The 23,017-nt window shown below is 46.2% G+C and overlaps 1 protein-coding gene across 4 annotated transcripts in view; it reads left to right on the top strand.

Moving 5' to 3' along the window:
- Positions 1 to 23,017, top strand: part of RIF1 (replication timing regulatory factor 1) — a 338,147-nt gene that overhangs the window by 304,137 nt on the left and 10,993 nt on the right. For all 4 annotated transcript variants that reach the window (XM_063933568.1, XM_063933565.1, XM_063933566.1 and 1 more), the window contains one exon: positions 109 to 2,784. In XM_063933568.1, coding sequence (XP_063789638.1) covers positions 109 to 2,784 — 2,676 coding nt within the window. The remainder of the gene's footprint in view (positions 1 to 108; positions 2,785 to 23,017) is intronic.

The raw sequence follows: 23,017 nt of genomic DNA, 5'->3' as shown, positions 1-23,017 counted from the left end.
TGATAGGTGGTCCTAATCCTTTATTAACATCTAATTTAAAGCTCAGTTTGGTTTCTTTCAAGTTTATTTATTTATTTTTTTACATTTATTTTTATCTGTCTTGTGTAGGTAGAAATTACTGAGAAAACAGAAGCCATTGTGGATAAGGAAGAGAAGTCTACGGTCTTAGAAATTCCTGATGCAGAAATGTTAGAGGTCAAAGTTGAAGACTCCAAATCCATAGATGATTCTGCAGTCATAAATACTTCAAATGAAGCTCAGAATACGTCAAATGTCAGCAATAGTTCTACCTCTTCAGATATGGTCTCTGGAACACCTCCCCAACCAACAAGCAGAAGGCAGTCCTTCATCACCTTAGAAAAGTTTGACAGTTCTGAGAATCGCTCTTTTAGTCCCTTGTCAAAATCAAATTTTGCAAAAGACGTTATTTTAGTACCAGACAGCCAAGAAGCTATGGATACAATAGAAAAAAGCAGTGAAAATGTAGAGAACGCTACAAAAACATTGCAGAAGGAGGTTTTAAGACCAGTATCAAAAAGACGATCAAGAGCACAACGTGTTGCTGAAGAGACCGAAAACAAACTTGGTGTATCTGAAGAACCTAAACAGGAATGTACAAATGAGTCTGTGATGAATGCCAGCGAGGAAATGGAGGAAAATGACTTTGTTCCAGATTCTCAGTCTCAGTTAGAAAAAAAGGTTGAGGGACAGGATAAAGAAAACGCTGTAGTAGAAAATGCAGTAGACACCAAGGAAAATACTCCACCAGAGGTTGTTAACCAGGCCCAAAATAAAGACCTTCAGGTACCACAGAAAGCGCCTGCTAGTCAAATCTTGAGGCGTTCTTGCAGGAGGCAATCGGAAATATTAGAAAGCATCAAAAGTGACTCTGAGACAGAAAAACGTGGCTTCACAAAAGAGGAGCAAAGACCGGTCTCAAAGAAACTTCTACCAACTAAAGAATCCCTAAGCAGGCAACAAAGTGAAAAGCTTGTAAAAGGTAAAGATGATCAGGATTTTGCGAAGAAAGCTCAAGAGGAGGAAACGGTCACTAACAAAACAGTAAAGAATGGAGATCAAGTGGAGGAACTCCCAGACTCTAATTCTAGCAAGGAGACACCAAGCAGTAGACCTAGATATCAAACAAGAAGGTCTTTGACTTCTCTGTCCCAAGTAGACTTGCTTGCAGAGTCTGAGAAATCTGAAACTCCTGAAGTAACAGGCAAAAGAAAGCGTAAAGGTAGTGCTAGAAGTGTGGAGAAACTTGAAAAGTCAGAAAGTCTTCAGGAGCAACTGTCTGAATCTAAACCTCAGCCTGACATGGAGCACTGTGTGGAGAGTCTTGTAAGTGCTTCCGCTGTTTCAAAAATGGATAGCACTCAGTCAGAGGTAGATAATAAAACATATACATTAATTGCAGATACCCTGTTACATTCAACGATTCGGTCATTGGAAAGTAATAGAAATGCTGAAGTAGGGTCTAAATTAACTACAGTCGAGGCCAACAAAACGTACGTAATTTCCAAATTGTCTACGGAGATTAATGGCACCTTCGAAAGTTTAAATACTGAGCCCACCGCTGGTGACTATTCAACTGCTGTTTCAGATGTTTTCCAAAATTCTCAAAGTAGCTTACAGTTACTTGAATGTCCCCATAAAAAAAGCAAACGAGTCAGAAGGTCAAAGGTTTGTGATTGCTGCGTTGAATCAAAACAACTTGATAAATCTGAAGAAGTTGAAAGTAAAGAACAGAAACTATATTTGATGTCTGGCATGCAATTTAATGATACATTCTCTGGGCCATGTGCTATCAGCACACCAGTAGCGAATGAGCAAGTATTTTTCAATCCCTCAGCTAGCGAGATAAAGTCAGACACAGAGTCTGAGCAAGATCAAACCATTGCTCAGTTAAGTGAGAGTAACAGTGAAACGGGGGAACAAACCCAAGTTTTTGTTCAAACAAAGACTGTCGATGTCATAGATACCTCAAAAGAACTTGATGATGAAACTGTAGTGGCAGAGAGCCCGAAAGAAATTAGGGCAGAGGGAGTAACTTTGGAGGTGGATCATGTGGAAGAGGTTTGTGCAGAGGGGGAACAAAGTCAAGTTGAAGACTTGCAACAGGACAGAACCAATTGCAACACCTTGACTGTACAGGTGCCTGCAAGTAACCTAGTTGATGAAAAAGACGAGGATTTGGAAAATGCTCAGAGTGTTATATCGGATGAAGAGGCGGATGCTAACATAGCTGAAAAAACTGAGATTGGCTCAGAACCAAACCATTTTATTACAAACCACATTGAAATGAAGGACCCTGCTTCAGAAGTTGCTAAAGAAAACATTGACGTCAGTGAGCAATCAGATGAAGAAATATTGATTTCAACAGATAAATCCACAGCAGAGAATATAGCTGACAAAAACACAAACTTGGAGAAGAATGCTGAACCTACACATGCAGACAAAAGTGAGCCGGAAACACTTCAGGCTACTGTTACAGTGACTATATTGCCTGATGGAGCAAAGGTTGAGGAAGAACTTCCTCAAACGACAGAAAAATGTGGCACTCCAAGAATGCCTGAGAATGTGCTATTGGAGAACCTCGGTGATGGAATGTCAAACACAGATTCGCCACCAAAAATGAAAGGAATGTCCTTCATGGTCATGGCTAATGACAGCCCAAGTGGAAGCTTTAGCTGGTCCCCATCTGCATCACCCTCAACCAGTATTCTTAAGAAAGGGCTAAAGAGACAACAGGAAATTGAGTCCCCATCTCCGGTTAACAAGGTAATTTTAAGTTTCTTAATGGTGTAAGCTGATTGTAGACGTGTTTGAATAATAATCTTTTTAGGGGTTTCTCAATATAAATGAAATTTAGTGGGACAGCATTTCTAAAAACTTCAAACGTAAACCATTTCTGTGATATGGGTATAATGTATATTAGGACTTTAAGTACAACATAATTTCACTTGTTCATGTATAAAATAAAACCTCACTAGATTTCAAGGTTATATTGGTATCTGACATGAAATGTGATAAGATCTTAGGTAAGGGATACAATATAATAAATCAAATAGTTTTTGCAAACTCAATCTTTACCTTATTCATATTCTTTCATGTAAAGTATGCAGTTTAAAAATTTGAAAGCGATTGGTTTCTACATATCTTGACTTACTGTCTCAACACGTTAAAAAGAAATTGTATTATGGAATTTTCCCATATTTATTTACAAGAGCGAAGATGAGGAGAAAATGGCCCAGTCAGTAGATATAGGGGGCAAAACTTTTTTTAAGTATATAAATGAAAGAAGAAAATCAAATGAAGGAATAATAAGACTTAAGACAGAGAGTGAGAATTTGGTGGAGGGAGACAAGGCAATAGCATATCACCTAAATAATTATTTTCGCTCAGTATTTACTTCAGAAGGAGAAGGGAAGGGGCCAGAGTTAAGTTGCAAGGACATTCATAAAAATAAGGTAGATGAATGTACATTTACAGAGGAGAAGGTCCTAACTGAACTTTCAAAACTAAAAGTGGATAAATCAATGGGGCCAGATGGGATACACCCATGGATACTAAAAGATGTGCTGGTGGCACCATTAACAGAATTATTTAACCAGTCACTAAATACAGGTGCCATTCCAGAGGACTGGAAAAGAGCAAATGTAGTTTCACTGTACAAAAGTGGAAGCAAGGAAGAAGCAAGTAACTACAGACCAGTAAGCCTTACATCAGTAGTAGGGAAAGTAATGGAAAAACTACTAAAAGAAAAAGTTGTGGAATATCTTAAATCAAACAACTTACAGGATCCAAAACAGCATGGATTTACTGGAGGGAGATCATGCCAAACAAATCTTATTGACTTTTTTGACTCTGTGATGAAAATAATAGGTCAAGGGGAGCTGTAGATGTAGCATATCTAGACTTTAAGGCATTTGACACTGTCCCACATCGCAGACTGCTAAATAAACTTGAAAGTGTGAGGGTGGATTATAAAAGTTAAATGGATAAGAAACTGGTTGCAGGATATGAAACAGACAGTTGTAGTAAATGGAGTGCAATCTGTGGAGGGAAATGTTACCAGTGGAGTTACCCCAGGGATCTGTACTCGGACCAGTTCTCTTTAATATCTTTGGTGACATTGCAAATGGTATTGAAGGGAAAGTATGCCTTTTTGCAGATGGTCCAAAGATATGCAACAGGGTAGACACACCAGGAGGGGTAAAACAAATGAATGATGACCTAGCTAGACTTGAAAAATGGTCAAGAACATGGCAACTACAGTTTAATGCTAAAAAATGCAAAATCATGCACTTGTGTCTCAAAAACCCAAAGGCTAAATATAGTATCAAGGGTACTATAATGGAAACTACTGAGGAGGAAAGGGATTTAGGAGTCACTATTTCAAGTGACTTAAAGGCAGGAAAGCAATGCAACAAAGCAATGAGAAAGGCAAGTCAGATGCTTGGTTGCATAGGAAGAGGAATCAGTAGCAGGAAAAGAGAAGTAATAATGCCACTATATAGGTCATTGGTGCGGCCTCATCTGGAATACTGTCCAGTTCTGGAAACCATATCTCCAGAAGGATATAAATACATTAGAGAGTGTGCAAAGAAGGGCAACTAAAATGGTACATGGCCTACATCACAAAACTTACCCGGAAAGGCTAAAAGATCTTAACATGTGTAGTATGGAGGAGAGAAGGGAAAGGGGAGACAAACTTTCAAATAAACCAAAGGTTTCAATAAAGTTCAGGAGGGAAACATTCTTCAAAGGAATAGAAGTATTAGAACTCAAGGACATACACTGAAACTGGAGGGAGGCAGGTTCAGGGGAAATTTAAGGAAAAATAACTTAACAGAAAGGGTAGTGGATAAGTGGAATAGCCTCCCATCAGAGGTGGTAGAGGCTAAGACTGTAGAGCAATTTAAACATGCTTGGGATAGGCATATGAATATCCTTACAAAGAATTAAGGTTCAAAAAGGGTTGAGATTACCTAAAGTATAAAAAGTAAAAGGGGCAGACTAGATGGACCAAGTGGTTCTTATCTTCTGTCAAATTCTATGTTTCTGTGATATTAAATATCTTTATTAAGCTTATTTTACTGCTTTAAGTGAAGTGCTCATGAACACCATTTCTTGGGATATGGGGTTTTCTAAGGAAAGTAGCATCTTCAATGAGCTGCTTGAATCAAAATTATGAGGACTATACTGCTAAAAGGTGTTTTAAAGAGAAAGTAAACTCAGACTATGGGGAATATTCAATAATGATCGAAAGTTCAGACGGCGGAAAGATGGCACTTTCCGCCGATATTCGGAAATATCTGACACTTCAATATTCAATTTATATATTTCCAGCTGTATCACTACTGTGTTTCATTGCTCCCTATATCTCTACGGTCTTTATCCTCCTCTAATAGGGTGAAAGTACTGCTGATTGGTGTGTGCTTGTCTCTAAACATGTCTAAAGCATCAACCGAGACTACAAAGACTTGCTATGTTTGTTCAAAATGTGATAAGAGCATTAATGTTGGCAGCATTGGGGTGTGCCATACGTGTTCAGGAATGGACTCTCAGCCTGGGAGCAGTGGTACGTCCGTGTCATGGGAACATGCCCTGGCAGATATTTCTAGAGAAATGGCGGAATCCCGCAAGCAACATTTCTCTGACGTCCTAGTGGATGCTGGGAACTCCGTAAGGACCATGGGGAATAGCGGCTCCGCAGGAGACTGGGCACATCTAAAGAAAGCTTTAGGATCACCTGGTGTGCACTGGCTCCTCCCCCTATGACCCTCCTCCAAGCCTCAGTTAGATTTCTGTGCCCGACGAGAAGGGTGCACACTAGGGGCTCTCCTGAGCTCTTTGTGAAAGTTTTAGTTTAGGTTTATTATTTTCAGTGAGACCTGCTGGCAACAGGCTCACTGCATCGAGGGACTAAGGGGAGAAGAAGCGAACTCACCTGCGTGCAGAGTGGATTGGGCTTCTTAGGCTACTGGACATTAGCTCCAGAGGGACGATCACAGGTTCAGCCTGGATGGGTCACCGGAGCCGCGCCGCCGTCCCCCTTACAGAGCCAGAAGAGCGAAGAGGTCCGGAAAAATCGTCGGCAGAAGACGATCCTGTCTTCAGATAAGGTAGCGCACAGCACCGCAGCTGTGCGCCATTGCTCTCAGCACACTTCACACTCCGGTCACTGAGGGTGCAGGGCGCTGGGGGGGGGCAGCGCCCTGAGACGCAATAAATCGATAAAAAAACCTTATATGGCTAAAATAAATGCATCACATATAACTCCTGGGCTATATGGATGCATTTAACCCCTGCCAAAACATACAGAAAAAGGATGATAAGGACGCCGAGAAAGGGGCGGAGCCTATCTCCTCAGCACACTGGCGCCATTTTCCCTCACAGCTCAGTTGGAGGGAAGCTCCCTGGCTCTCCCCTGCAGTCACTACACTACAGAAAGGGGTTAAAAAAGAGAGGGGGGCACAAATTAGGCGCAGTATATAACAATACAGCAGCTATAAAGGGAAAAACACTTATATAAGGTTATCCCTGTATATATATATAGCGCTCTGGTGTGTGCTGGCAAACTCTCCCTCTGTCTCCCCAAAGGGCTAGTGGGGTCCTGTCCTCTATCAGAGCATTCCCTGTGTGTGTGCTGTGTGTCGGTACGTTGGTGTCGACATGTATGAGGAGAAAAATGATGAGGAGACGGAGTAGAGTGTCTGAAATAGTGTTGTCACCCCCTAGGGGGTCGACACCTGAGTGGATGTACTGTTGAAATTGCGTGACAGTGTCAGCTTTGTATAAAAGACAGTGGTTGACATGAGACAGCCGGCTACTCAGCTTGTGCATGTCCAGACGTCTCATACAGGGGCCCTAAAGCGCCCGTTACCTCAGATACAGACGCCGACAGGGGTACTGACTCCTGTGTCGACGGTGAAGAGACAACCGTGATTTCCAATAGGGCCACACATTGCATGATTGAGGCAATGGAAAAAGTTTACACTTTTCTGATAATATGAATACCACCAAAAAAAAAAAAAAAGGGGTATTATGTTTGGTGAGGAAAAACTTCCTGTAGTTTTCCTGAATCTGAGAAATAAAATGAGGTGTGTGATGATGCGTGGGTTTCCCCCCGATAACAATTGATATTTTCTAAAAAGTTATTGGCAGTATACCTTTTCCCGCCAGAGATTAGGGTGCGTTGGGAAACACCCCCTAGGGTGGATAAAGCGCTCACACGCTTGTAAAAACAAGGGCTCTACCCTCTCCTGAGATGGCCGCCCTTAAGGATCCTGCTGATAGAAAGCAGGAGCGTATCCTAAAATGTATTTACACACATACTGGTGTTATACTGCGACCAGCAATCGCCTCAGCCTGGATGTGCAGTGCTGGGTTGGCGTGGTCGGATTCCCTGACTGGAAATATGATATCCTAGATAAGGACAGTATATTATTGCCTATAGAGCAATTAAAAGATGCATTTCTATATATGCAGGATGCACAGCGGAATATTTGCCGACTGGCATCAAGTATAAGTGCGTTGTCCAATTATTCCAGTAAAGTGGTCAGGTGATGCGGATTCCAAACGGCATTTGGAAGTATTGCCTTAAAAGAGGGGATGTACCCCAGGTCGCCTCTCAAAATAAGACGCCGTATTATCAGGCGCAGTCCTGGTTGGCAGGCGGACAAAAGGGTTCCTCTTTTCTGCTCGTGACAGAGGGAGAGGAAAATGGCTGCAGAGATCAGCCAGTTCCAAGGAACAGAAACCCTTTTCCGCCGCTGCCAAGCCCTCAGTATGACGCTAGGGCTTTACAAGTTCAGGCACGGTGGGGTCCCGTTCTCAATGAATTTCAGTGCGCAGTGGGCTCACTCGCAAGTAGACCCCTGGATCCTTCAGATAATATTTCAGGGGTACAAATTGGAATTCGAGACGTATTCCCCTCGCCGTTTCCAAAAGTCTGTTTTACCGACGTCTCCCGCTGACAGGGAGGCAGTTTTGGAAGCCATTCACAAGCTGTATTCCCAGCAGGTGATAATCAAGGTACCCCTCCTGCAACAGGGAACGGGGTATTATTCCACACTATTGTGGTACCGAAGCCAGACGGCTCGGTGAGACCGATTTTAAAATCTAAAATCTTTGAACACTTGCATACAGAGGTTCAAATTCAAAATTGAGTCACTCAGAGCAGTGATTGCAAACCTGGAAGAAGGGGACTACATGATGTCTCGGGACATCAAGGAGGCTTACCTTCATGTCAAAATTTACCCTTCTCACCAAGGGTATTTCAGGTTATGGTACAGAACTGTATCAGTTCGGACGCTGCCGTAGGGATGGTCCACGGCACCCCGGGTCTTTACTGAAGTAATGACCGAAATGATGATATTCCTTCGAAGGAAGGGAATTTTAGTTATCCTTTACTTGGACGATTCCCTGATAAGGGTAAGATCCAGGGAACAGTTGGAGATCGGTGTAGCACTATATCAGGTAGTGTTGCGGCAGCACGATTGGATTTTCAATATTCCAAAATCACAGCTGGTTCCGACGACTTGTCTTCTGTTCCTAGGGATGATTCTGGACATAGTCCAGAAAGAAGGTGCTTCTCCCGGAGGAGAAAGCCAGGGAGTTATCCGAGCTAGTCAGGAACCTCCTAAAACCGAACCAAGTCTCAGTGCATCAATGCACAAGGGTTCTGGGTAAAAATGGTGGCTTCCTACGAAGCAATCCCATTCGGCAGATTCCACGCACAGTGGAACCTTCTGGACAAATGGTCCGGGTCGCATCTTCAGATGCTTCAGCGGATAACCCTGTCACCAGGGACAAGGGTATCCCTCCTGTGGTGGTTGCAGAGTGCTCATCTTCTAGAGGGCCGCAGATTCGGCATTCGGGACTGGGTCCTGGTGGCCACGGATGCCAGCCTGCGAGGCTGGGGAGCAGTCACACAGGGAAGGAATTTCCAGGGCTTATGGTCAAGCCTGGAGACATCTCTTCATATAAACATTCTGGAACTAAGGGCCATTCACAATGCCCTAAGTCAAGCGAAACCCCTGCTTCAGGGTCAGGCGGTATTGATCCAATCGGACAACATCACGTCAGTCGCCCACGTAAACAGACAGGGCGGCACGAGAAGCAGGAGGGCAATGGCAGAAGCTGCAAGGATTTTCGCTGGGCGGAAAATCATGTGATAGCACTGTCAGCAGTGTTCATTCCGGGAGTGGACAACTGGGAAGCAGACTTCCTCAGCAGACACAACCTTCACCCGGGAGAGTGGGGACTTCACCCAGAAGTCTTCCACCTGATTGTAAACCGTTGGGAAAAACAAAAGGTGGACATAATGGCGTCCCGTCTAAACAAAAAACTAGACAGATATTGCGCCAGGTCAAGGGACCCTCAGGCAATAGCGGTGGACGCTCTGGTAACACCGTGGGTGTACCAGTCAGTGTATGTGTTCCCTCCTCTGCCCCTCATACCAAAAGTACTGAGAATCATAAGAAGGAGAGGAGTAAGAACTATACTCGTGGTTCCGGATTGGCCAAGAAGGACTTGGTATCCGGAACTTCAAGAGATGCTCACGGACGAACCGTGGCCTCTACCTCTAAGAAAGGACCTGCTCCAGCAAGGGCCTTGTCTGTTCCAAGACTTACCGCGGCTGCGTTTGACGGCATGGCGGTTGAACGCCGGATCCTGAAGATCCCTACCCTGGTCAAGGCCAGGAAAGACGTAACCGCATAACATTATCACCGCATTTGGCGAAAATATGTTGCGTGGGGTGAGGCCAAGAAGGCCCCTACAGAGGAATTTCAACTGGGTCGTTTCCTCCATTTCCTGCAAACAGGACTGTCTATGGGCCTAAAAATTAGGGTCCATTAAGGTTCAAATTTCGGCCCTGTCGATTTTCTTCCAAAAAGAACTGGCTTCAGTGCCTGAAGTTCAGACATTTGTAAAAGGGGTACTGCATATACAGTCTCCTTTTGTGCCTCCAGTGGCACCTTGGGGATCTCAATGTTGTGTTGAGTTTCCTAAAGTCACATTGGTTTGAACCACTCACCACTGTGGACTTAAAATATCTCACATGGAAGTGACGAGTTAGCCCTGGTTTCAGCCAGGCGGGTGTCTGAATTGGCGGCTTTATCATATAAAAGCCCTTACTTAATATTTCATTCTGAAAGGGCAGAATTGAGGACTCGTCCTCAAATTTTCTACCTAAGGTGGTTTCTGCATTTCACATGAACCAACCTATTGTGGTACCTGCGGCTACTAAGGACTTGGAGGATTCCAAGTTGCTTGACGTGGTCAGGACCCTAAAAATACATGTTTCCAGGACGGCTGGAGTCAGAAAATCTGACTCGCTGTTTATCCTGTATGCACCCAACAAACTGGGTGCTCCTGCTTCTAAGCAGACGATTGCTCGTTGGATTTGTAGTACAATTCAGCTTGCACATTCTGTGGCAGGCCTGCCACAGCCAAAAATCTTAAAATGCCCACTCCACAAGGAAGGTGGGCTCATCTTGGGCAGCTGCCCGAGGGGTCTCGGCTTTACAACTTTGCCGAGCAGTTACTTGGTCAGGAGCAAATACGTTTGTAAAATTCTACAAATTTGATATCTTGGCTGAGGAGGACCTGGAGTTCTCTCATTCGGTGCTGCAGAGTCATCCGCACTCTCCCGCCCGTTTGGGAGCTTTGGTATAATCCCCATGGTCCTTACGGAGTTCCCAGCATCCACTAGGACGTCAGAGAAAATAAGAATTTACTTACCGATAATTCTATTTCTCGTAGTCCGTAGTGGATGCTGGGCGCCCATCCCAAGTGTGGATTGTCTGCAATACTGGTACATAATTATTGTTACCAAAAAATTCGGGTTATTGTTGTAGTGAGCCATCTTTTCTAGAGGCTCCTCTATTATCATGCTGTTAACTGGGTTCAGATCACAAGTTGTACAGTGTGATTGGTGTGGCTGGTATGAGTCTTACCCGGGATTCAAAATCCTTCCTTATTGTGTACGCTCGTCCGGGCACAGTATCCTAACTGAGGCTTGGAGGAGGGTCATAGGGGGAGGAGCCAGTGCACACCAGGTGATCCTAAAGCTTTCTTTAGATGTGCCCAGTCTCCTGCGGAGCCGCTATTCCCCATGGTCCTTACGGAGTTCCCAGCATCCACTACGGACTACGAGAAATAGAATTATCGGTAAGTAAATTCTTATTTTAAAATGGGCTGCGGGTTTTTCCAAGACTATGGAGGAATTCCTAATTAGAGTAACCCCAGCCGCACAGGTAGAAAAGAATGTGTGTAAAGCAGTTAAGAGGCTCATCCATATTCTACAAGAAGAGTCTGAAGAGGAGGAGGGTCTCATAGATGAGTAGGGATAGTCAGTCGAGGCAATAATTGATGTCAGTCCTCAGGATGAGGCTGCTGAGGTCAAGGGGTTAGAATCCTTTATTGAAGTGGTAAAACAGGTCCTCAAAGAAGAGGTTAAGGAGCCAGATGATTTTGATCTATTTGAGTCTCAAACTACAAATAGCCGTTTTTCCGATACTTCAGACTCTCCAGGATCAAATGGGAGAGGCATAGAAGCAGCCAGATAGACACTTCCAGATTCCTAAAACGTTTACGACTAATTACCCACTGCCTAAGAGTGTCATGTCTAAGTGGGAAGTCCCGCTTATTGTGGACGCCTCCCTGGCACGACTGTCTAAGACCATTTTACCGATACCAAATGTGACTACGCTAAAAGATGTCAGATCGTAAGTTGGATATGGCAATAAAATCTATCTTTTGTGGCTGCAGGAGCATCACAAAGACCTACGATTATCAGTGCCTGGGTGAACAAGGCCATTGTAGCATGGGCTGGTCAGATTGTTCAGGGAATTGCGGAAGATAATAGCCATGAAGAAATAGTTCGACTAGCGGAGCATATCCGTGAGTCAGCCACATAAATTTTCCAAGCTATAAAGGAGGCTAGCAGGATAGTGTCACGCATCTCAGCTTCTGCTATATCAGCCAGAAGGATCCTGTGGCTCAGAACGGCCGGTGGACTCCGATTCCAAGAAGGCAGTGGAGGCGATCCCCTTTGTAGGGAAAACCTTATTAGGCCCGTAATTGGACAAGTGGATTTCACAGGCAACAGTGGGAAAATCTACTTTTCTGCCAAATACGTATCCTAAAACTACGTCACCGGTCATAAGAAGTTACTCTGGTCCAGTATTCAACTCTTTTAGGTCTTAGTCCTTTCATGCTAGAGGAACAGGTTTTGGCGGTCAAGTTCGTGGGAACAGAGGCAGAGGCTGTTCCCATTCCACAACACGAAAACAGGTCCCTAAACCTGCTGACAAGACCGTGGCATGACGGTCTCCCAACTCACCTTGGGTCTCCTATGGTGTGCGCACGGTTGGAAAGGTTTTGGGACACCTGGGCCGTAACCTCATCAGAAGTCTGGATCAACAGTATTATTTCCCAGGGTTACAAAATAGAATTTCTGAACCAACCTCAGTCAGTTCTTTGCAACAGGCCTTCCTCGCTGCCCTCAAAGAGCGAAGGCATTAGACACTGCTATTCAAAAGTTGCTTCAGTCAGAAGTAATTATGCCCGTCCCAACTTCTCAAAGAGGAACAGTATTTTATTCTAATCTTTTTGTAGTACCAAAACCGGATGGATCTGTCAGACCAATACTCAATTTAAAGGTGTTAAATCAATTCCTGACTGTATTGATTCCATCTTGAATCTGTAAATAGTTTTTGCGGGACTGGAGCAACGGGAGCTCATGCTGTCGATTGACATAAAGGATGCGTACCACCATGTTCCAATTTGGACACCGCACCAGGCCTATTTACAGTTTGCAGTGGGCAGGACTCATTACCAGTTCAGAGCTTTACCATTCGGCCTATCCTTAGCCCGAGGAATCTTCACAAAGATCATGGCAGTCATGGTAACGAAATGGAGATAGTTAGGGATAACGATAATACCGTATCTGGACCACCTTCTTTAGCAAGGCTTCCTCTCAGGACCGGTTGATCCTGGATGCTCAGGTCACTCATCAGTTTCTGATCCGACATGGCTGGATCATTAATTTCAAGAAATCCAATCTGCACCAATGCAAAGGATTCAACTACTGGGCCTCATTTTAGATACGGTACAACTGAGGGTGTTTCTCCCAGAAGACAAGCTTCAAGACATTAAGGAAATGGTACTTCAGATTATCAAGAACCAGACTGTCTCTCTGCCTCATTGTGTTCGGCTGCTAGGATAGATGATGGCAGTCTTCGAAGCGATCCAGTACGGCAGACTACATTCCAGACCCTTTCAGCTGAATCTGATTGCTCAGGGGGCAGGCATGTATTTACTACTTCACCGAAGGATTAGCTTGTCGCCCCAGGCCAGGACCTCGTTAATTTGGTGGTCGGTCCGCAGGAATCTAGCAGCGGGAAAGAGGTTTGGAATCTGGGATTGGAACATTTTGACAACAGATGCCAGTCTCAGAGGATGGGGAGCAGTAATGGACAGCCATCAGTTTCATGGAAGATGGTCAACGCAAGAGAGCAGTCTCCCAATAAATGTACTGGAGCTAAGAGCCTTTTACAATGCACTTCTTCTGACGGAAGACCTAGTATCTACATGTGAGAGTGCAGTCGGACAATGTTACGGCGACAGCATACAGAAATCGTCGGGAGGAACAAGAAGTCGCATGGCTTTAAAAGTGGCCACAAGGAATCTGTCTTGGGCAGAAAAGCGCAACATAATCCTGTCGGCAGTCTTCATTCCAGGGGTGGACAACTAGTAAACAGACTACCTCAGTCGTCAAGACATGCATGCAGGGGAGTGGTGTCGACATTCACAGGTAATAGAGGCAGTAGTACGTTGGTGGGGCCTACCGCAGATAGATCTAATGGCCTCTCGGAACAACCATCAGCTGCCAAGATATGTGGCCAGGATGCAGGATCCAGCAGCAGAGGCGGTCGACGTGCTGGCGAATCCCTGGACATATGAAGTACCCGCCGTTTTCCCTGTTACCAAGAGCGTTGAAGGTGAAACGGGAACACGCGTGGGTGATTTTAATAGCACCAGGCTGGCCTCTCAGAAGTTGGTTCTCTGACCTGAGGGGGACTCCTGGCGGAAGATCCTTGGAAACTGCCACAGAGGGGAGGACCTGTTGTCACACGACCCGTTCCTTGACCCAGATCTGAACAGTGTACGTTTGATGGTGTGGTTCTTGAGACCAGGATATTAAGAGACAGAGGCATCCTGAAATCGGCTATTCCTGCCATGTTAGCTGAAAGGAAGCCAATCACCGCAGCACACTACTATATAATCTGGAAGAAATACATGGACTGGAGCCAGTGTGTAAGGTATGGAATCCCAGAGAATTCCGCTTTACTGGACTCTTCAAAATGGTTTGGATGGTGGTTTGAGATTTGGTTCCTTGAAGGTCCAGGTCTCTGCCACCTCGATTTTTTTTTTTTTTTCAGCAACGTCTGGCGGCCTTGTAGGAAGTCCAGACATTTTTTGCAAGGCGTGTTGAGAATACAAGCACCTTTTTCTCCACCCACTTCCCTGTGGGATCTGAATTTGGTGTTAGAATTTTTGACATCGGCAGTTTTCGAGCCTTTGGAAAAAGCAGATCTGAAATACTTGAGCTGGAAGGTAGCCCTGCTTCTAGCTTCAGCGAGGAGGGTTATAGAGTTAGGGGCTCTGTCTTGTAAAAGTCCTTTCCTCGTTTTTCATGAAGACAGAGTGGAGCTCCGTACAAAAGCAGAGTTTTTACCTAAAGTGGTTTCCATATAAACCAGACTATTGTGGTTCCCTCCTTTCAGGGAGACTGGGATTTAGCATTGGATGTGGTAAGAGCCTTACAGGTAAACGTTCAGGCCACAAGTTCCATGAGGAAATCACTCTGTTTGTCTTGTATGATTGTCCCAGGAAAGGCTGGCTGGCTTCGAAACAAACTCTGGCCAAATGGATATGATTAACCATAAAGCAGGCTTATCACTCTAGTGGTAAGAGTTCAGTTTAGGGTAGGTGCTCATACTACCAGATCAGTGGGTGCTTCATAGCCTGCGGTTAGAGGAGACTCCACTACAAAACTCTGCAGAGTTGCAACGTGGTCATTGGCACACACGTTCACTTGCTTCAAGTTCGATACGTTTGCATCTCGAGATGCAAGGTTTGGACTATTTGTTCTTCAGGCTTCAGACGGCACTCCCGCTTATGGGGGATATCTTTGGGACATCCCCAGTGGTTTAAGAATTCTCCACTGTCCCCTAGTGGATGAAAGAGAAAAGGGGATTTTGGGATTTACCAATAAATCCATTTCTCTGAATCCACTCTGGAACACTGGATGCCCGCCTCGGCGCGGCCAGCCTGCACGTTCTGGTTAAATTTAGTTTAAACAGTTTGATTATTATGTTCATAGTTCTTGGTTGCTGTTTGACTTGGTTGGTTCCTTCCCGAATGGTTGATGAATCTTCATGTTCCCTCTTCTCTCCGTCAATTTTTCAAACTGGAGGGATTAGGGGGGGGGGGGGGGGTGAAGGGGGAGGAGCCAGCTGTGCATCAATTAAATTTTTTTTTTTATATATATATATATATATATATATATATATATATATATATATATATATATATATATACATACATATATATATATATATATATATATATATATATATATATATACATATATATATATATATACATATACACATACATACATACATACATACATACATATACTCAATTTAAAAGTTTTAAACCAGTTTCTAACGGTTTACAGATTCAAGATGGAGTCAATCCAGTCGGTTATTGCAGGTTTGGAACAAGAAGACTTTTTGGTGTCCATGGACTTAAAGGATGCATACCTTCATGTACTAATTTGGACTCCTCACCAAGCATACTTATGATTCACATTGGAGAAGAATCACTACCAGTTCATCAGCCCCGAGAATTTTTGCAAAGATCATGGCGATAATGGTAACGAAATTGAGAGCGTTAGGAGTCCGATCATACCTTACCTAGAAAATCTACTGATCAAGGCCCATTCTCAGGAACAGCTGATCATAGATGCTCAGGCGACTCATCAATTTCTGATTCAACACTGCTGGATTGTGAATGTCAAGAAATCCAACCTGATACCAACGCAGAGGATTCAGTTCCTAGGTCTAATATTAGACACAATACAATTGAGGGTGTTTCTCCAAGAGAGCAAGATTCAAGACATGAGGAAGCTGGTGGATCATGTATTAAAGAACCAGACAGTGTCCCTACATCTATGCGTACAGCTTCTCGGAGAGATGGTGGCATCTTACGAAGCTATACAGTACGGCAGACTTCACTCCAGACCTTTCCAGATGAACCTGATTGCTCAGGGAGCAGGCTTGCATGGACTTCCACACCGAAGGATCCGTTTGTTGCCACGGGTCAGAATCTCGTTAATTTGGTGGTCATTACACCGGAATCTTGCAAGAGGTTCGGAATTTGGAATTGGAGGATCCTAACAACTGATGTCCGTCTCGGAGGTTGGGGTGCAGTTTTAGAAGAATATCCATTTCAGGGAAGATGGATGCCACATCCGAGCACACTGCCCATAATTATTCTGGAATTGAGAACAATTTACAATGCGCTTCTAGCCAAGGCACCTTGAAGGTTCAAATTTCGTCTCTCTATTTTATTTCACAACGTCTATCATCCCTACAGGAGGTTCAGACATTCTTGCAGGAGGTTTTGAGTGAGGATACAACCTCCTTTCCATCCTCCCACTGCACTGTGGGACTTAAATTTAGTGCTCGAATTTTTGAAATAGACCGCTTTTGAGCCTTTGGGAAAAGCAGGTTTGAAGTAGATCTCCTGAAAGATTACTCTGTTACTAGCCTTGGCTTCAGGCAGAAGGGTCCCAGAGTTGGTGGCCCTATCGTGTACGCCTGTGTCGACATGTCTGAAGCGGAAGGCTCATCTAGGGAGGAGGTGGAGCAGATGATTGTGGTGTCTCCGTCGGCAATGCCGACACATGATTGGATGGTTATGCTGAATGTTTTAAATGCAAATGTGGCTTTATTACATAAGAGATTAGAAAAAGCAGAGTCCGGGGATAATGCAGGGAGTCAATCAATGGCTTTGACGGTGTCACAGGGCCCTTCAGGGTCTCAAAAAATGTCCCCTATCCCAAGTAGCAGACACTGATACCGACACGGATTCTGACTCCAGTGTCGACTACGATGATGCGCGGTTACACCCAAGGGTGGCCAAGAGTATTCATTGTATGATTATTGCAATAAAAGATGTTTTGCTTATCACGGATGACCCCTCTGTCCCTGACAAGAGGGTACACATGTTTTTTTTAATAGAGTAATTTTTATTCAACAGTGTTTTTATATATACAGACATTTCAGTGTACACTGGGAAGCATATTGGGGTTACACGTTATTCAAAGCAATATTGTCTCCAAGGATAAACGTATACTTGTACTGATACGAATAACAATTCCCATTTTATAGTTCCCGTGCAATCTTCCCACCATATACATATTTTCTGAGGTCTGTAACCAGGTCGTTTTTCGCATACTTAACATTTTGTATTTCCTCCCTCCCCCCCACCCAAAACCTGTGTTAAAGGTTACCCCGTCTATCAGGCCCTAAGTATCCCCCAACCCCTCTACCCCGAACAAACCCTTTAACTAACTTAAGCCTAGTTACCTAACATATGCGTGGTGTGGTGTGGCGACCAGATATGTAAACAGCTATAATAGAGGAAAGGTGATGGTCCGACTCAGCGCCCCAGGGCCCTAATAACACTCCGCGGCGAAGGTCGGTGCCTCTAAGTCCTAAGGGCAAGGGATGAGTATGTGGAATTAATCCAAGGAGACCATATCTTCTCGTATTTGGTAAGGGCATTAAATTTCATGTAGACATAACGTTCTTTTATTAGAGTATCGTTTACCAAACCTTTAAAAGCATGTATCGTGGGAGGTCGCGGGGCCATCCACGTCCGCGCGATGCACACCTTTGCAAGGGCGCACATGTTACGGGCGTATAAGTCTTCCCAGCGGGACCCAGAATCGGGGTCTCCCACCCCCAGAATGCAGAATTTCGGAGTCAGCAAGCTTCTCTGTATCCCCGTATGTTCCAGAATCGACCCGACCCCGGCCCAGAACACCTGCAGCAGCGGGCATTCCCATGTGAGGTGCCAGAATGTGCCTCCGGCATCCCCGCACTTGGGGCAAGCGCCAGCGCTATCTGTCCTAAATCTGGCCAGCCTGCTCGGAGTCATGTATGATCTATGTAGAATAAAAAACTGTATCTGTTGAAACCGCAGCGATTTGGTGACCTGACTCGGGTTACCCAGAGCGCCCTCCCAGTCTTCCCCGTCCATGGGACCTACGTCACTCTCCCATCTCTCCCTAAGGCTTGAGAGCGGGTCTGCATGTGTCGTTTGAAGGAGATACGAGTAGATGAAGGAGATCACCTTAACTCGGCCCAGTGAATGTAGAAATGCTTTCATGGGGAAGGGGAAAAGCGTTGGGGAAGAATCTGCGAATTGCGCCTGCAGGGCATGCCTCAGTTGTAAGAATCTATAGAAGTGGGAATTCGGGAGACCAAACTCCTCTTTCAATTGCTGGAATGATTTTAACGTGCCATTGCTGTATAGCTGGGACACCGAAACGATCAAGTACGGAGCCCATACCTCCTCACCCCCCAGGGACCCCAGTTCACTGAGAGATCTGGAGTGCCACAGAGAGGTGTCCGGGTCCATTCCCTCATACCCAAGTAGGACCTTCAATGCCAACCATATCTTCAGAGCCTGGAAGACAATTGGAGGTGAGAGTCTGGAAGGGTTACCCCCCGCCAAAACCTGTGCCGGGGAAAGACTTGGGTGATAGCAGCTGAGGAACGCCCGGCCCAGTTCATCTTCCTCCCCTCCTCGGAGCCACGTGCCAATGTGTGATAACTGAGCAGCGTAATAATACAGTTGGAAGTGGGGTAATGCCAGGCCACCGTCCCTTTTTTGTCTGGTAAGAGTGGATAGTTTTATTCTGGATCTTCTATTGGCCCATATCAAGGACGTCAGGACACTATTTAATTTTCTGAAGAACGCTGGGAATATGTAAACGGGGGACTGCAATAGAACATACAAAAGTTTAGGCAACACTACCATTTTAATGAGGCCGACTCTACCCGTCATTGTCAGTGGCAGCTTGCACCAAGCTCTCGATTTGCGCACAACCATCTGTACCACAGGGTCAAGGTTTAAGGGCACAAAGTCCGATGGGTCGTTGGTGACCAGGATCCCTAGGTACTTAAACTGGGCTGTCCAACACAGCGGCAAGGATATTTTCGGAGTCTGGGGGGGGGGGGGCCTATAACGGGCATGATAAACGACTTGGTCCAGTTTATGCGGAGACCCGAGTACCTACCGAAAGTCTCTATGACCTGCAACACAATGGGCATATCCACCGCGTAGTCTCGAAGGAATAGCAACAGGTCATCCGCATAAAGGGCCAATTTATCAGTGCAGGGACCCGTACTGATTCCCTCAATGTCCGGGTGTGACCTAATCAAACAGGCCAGGGGTTCCATGGCTATGGCAAACAAGGCGGGAGAGAGGGGACATCCCTGTCTGGTGCCTCGCGTTAAGGGGAATGAGGAGGAAATGTATCCATTCACCAGGACCCTGGCGCGTGGATTTTGGTATAACAGTTTGACCCATTGTATAAAGTTAGGGCCAAAGCCCATGCTCCCCATAACTCCCCACAGGTATGGCCACTCAACACTATCAAAAGCCTTGGCCGCGTCCAATGAGACCACGACCTCGTCTGAAGGGAAGTCATGAGGAGCCTGCAGAATAGTGTACAGCCTGCGCAAATTAATGGACGTGGATTTCCCTGGCATGAAGCCCGTTTGATCGGAATGGATTATGGATTCAATCACTGTGTTTATACGGACCGCAAGAATTTTCGCTAGGATCTTAGCGTCTGTGGGTATAAGGGAGATCGGCCTGTATGACTCCAAGAGTTTAGGGTCCTTGCCAGGTTTTGGAAGCATTATTAGAATAGCCTCGGACATTGAGGGAGGGAGGCAGTCAGCGGCATATATGTTGACATACATGTCTAGTAGTTGAGGTCCAAAAAACTTAATGTACTGTTTGTATAGTTCCGTGGGAATACCGTCACTACCCGGGGATTTGCCACTAGGAGCCGCCTCGATCGCCGACATCACCTCCTCCAGGGTCAGAGGCGCGTCCAGGGCGTCCCTAGCCTCAGGGGAAAGTTTAGGAAGGGGGATATTTGTCAGGTAGAGGTCTAGCTCCTCCCCGGAGCATGTCAGTCGACTGTTGTATACCTCCCTAAAGTAACAGAGGAGTAGCTGTGCAATGTCGGGGGTGTTATCTGTAATGGAGCCGTCAGCGCCGAGCAGCTGCGCTATCGTGGTCCCAGGCCTGTCGTAGTGCACCAGGTGGGCCAACAGGCTACCTGGTCTGTCCGCCTGCATGTATATATTATTGGCCCTGAACAGGAGGGAGCGTGCATTTTTGTCTGAGAGGTGAGCCAGCCAGGCCCCCTGAGCCATCTGCCAGCGGGCCTTCAGCGTAGGGGTGCCCTCAGTTAGGTAGCGTGTCTCCAGGTCCCTGCACTCGGTCTCAAGCTGTCTTTCTGTCGCCCTGCGAGCCACCTTGCAGGCAGCAATTTTGCCAATTAAGGTACCCCGCATATATGCCTTGAATGCATCCCATATTACCGGAGCCGGGGCCGTGTCAGCGTTATCTGCGAAAAATCCCTCCCATGCGGGCGCTAACTCTGGGCATTCGCCCAGCTGGGCAAGCCAGGATGGATGCAACCTCCAGTATGATTGTCCCTTCTCACATTCCCCCACCAGTGACAGCACCAGGGGTGAATGATCAGATACCCCTCGTGCCTCGTAATGAGCATCCATCACGCCAGGCACAAGCTCAGGCGAGACCAGGGCCAGGTCGATTCTGGAAAAGGAGCCATGTGTACTCGAATAACAGGAGTATTGCCGAAGGGTAGGATTGCGAGCCCTCCAGACATCAACCCACTGCATACTGTCCAGAAATTCTGCAAATTTAGATTTCGGAGGAATCAAGTCGCCCCCCGCTCCCTGTCTCGAAGGAGTCCCCCATCTGTCCAAAGAGGCATCCAACACAGCGTTGAAGTCTCCCAGGCAGATGACAGGAGTATGGGGGGAGGAGGCAACGAATGAAGCAGCCTTTTGCAGGACATCGTAGGAGAATGGGGGAGGAACATACACAGACAATAGGAAAAAATTTCGTGAAAACAGTTTGCACTCTAGAAATACGTATCTACCATAAGGATCTGTGTTTACCCTGACCATCTCGAACTGTACAGTTCTCCTTATCATTACCGACACCCCTCGGGAATAAGAGGAGTGTGAGGAATGATACGCCCACCCCACCCAAGGCCTGCGGAGCGATAACAGCCTATTCCCTTCCAAGTGAGTTTCACTCAAGCAAATGATATCCGGGCCATATTTCTTGATCATTTTAAATACTAGGGAACGTTTAACTTTATTGTTGATGCCCCGGACGTTCCACGCCAGAAATTTCAAGGGAGGCATGTCAGTCTAAGTATCAACAGGGACGCAGCTCTTTTAGCATCCACCCGTCCAACCGGTGTTTCGCACCTATAATCATGTCGCCCGAGCCCCGAGCCGGACCCCTTAAAACAGTACAGGCCCACCACACCCTCCAGGTAACAAGCATATAGGCTTCTTAATTTCAAAACGAGCAACATAATAATAGCTAAGAGGCCAACGGCGGCCCCCAAACTTCCCCCCACCCCGTATACCTCCCCGAACTGTGGTATACCCATATCCCTAACTAAACTCTAACCTTGGAGTTCCCAAAGCCTACGGCAACACTGTACCAGGTGTACAGATCAATTCAACCCCGATACAAAAAAAGCCTTTTTTGTACGTTAATGTCACTTCTCAGCAAAGTCCAGAACCATTAAGCTAGAGGAAGCTCCCTGGACTTATACTTGCGGAGTGTTGGCCCATATAGGAGGGCGACCCGGTGTCAGTCTGGAGCCAGCTGGCGGTCCCCCGGAGCATACCTGTCCAGCCAGGACGCCGCCTCCCTCGGCGAGCCGAAGAACTTTGTCTCCCCGTCCGCCACCACGCGGAGCCTGGAGGGGAACAGCATCGAGTAGGGCAGATTCAAGTCTCGAAGGCGTCTTTTGATGGGAAGGAACTGGGCCCGGTCTTTTTGAACGTCCGCTGCAAAGTCCGGAAATGCCGACACCCTAATTCCATTCCGGAGTAGAGGGCCCTTCACACGGCCCAGGCGCAGGACCGAGTCCCGATCCTTGTAGTGCAGGAACTTTGCAATAAAAGTTCGTGGCGGGGCGCCTGGGGGTAGAGGCCGGAAGGGCACCCGGTGAGCCCGCTCCACTGCGAACTGGGAGGTGAAGGATTCAGCGCCATATGCCTCTTTTAGCCAGGACTCCAGGAAATCTTCAGGATTTGCCCCCTCCTCCTTTTCGGGGAGGCCCACGAATCTCACATTGTTTCTGCGGAGTCTGCCCTCCATGTCCAGGAGTTTAGTTTGCATTGTCGCGACTTGCTGTGTGACTGCAGACACCGATCTCTGTAGAGGGCCACTGAGGTCTTCCAAATTGGAGACTCTTGTTTCGGTTTCGCCCACTCTCTCCCGTATTCGCTGGACATCCTGCCGCATCAATGAAAGATCGCACTGTACCTTCTCCATTTTGTCTGACAGACGTTGTTCGCTGGCCGCTATAGCCTCCAGGACCCGCTGGATGGAGGGGGCGGGTGGCTGTGTATTCGCCCCCGAGTCGGCCCCGGCCGAGGGATCCATTCTGGCAGGGGGGGAGGTCTTAGGTGATGGCTGCGTCGACTGGGTTGCAGGCTGTCGTGCAAACTTCTCCAATTTAGCAGCAGCAGCGCTCTGGCCGCCCCTCACCATCGTATCAATGCCCAGCACAGCTCAAAGTCTCGCTATTCAGTGTCAGGAGGTATAGCAGTAGGGCGGTAAATGC

The sequence above is a fragment of the Pseudophryne corroboree genome, chromosome 7 (genome assembly GCF_028390025.1).
Source record: "Pseudophryne corroboree isolate aPseCor3 chromosome 7, aPseCor3.hap2, whole genome shotgun sequence".
NCBI classification, from domain to species: Eukaryota; Metazoa; Chordata; class Amphibia; order Anura; family Myobatrachidae; genus Pseudophryne; species Pseudophryne corroboree.
Note: the sequence above shows the minus strand (reverse complement) of the source record. Positions and strands in the feature narration are given on the sequence as shown.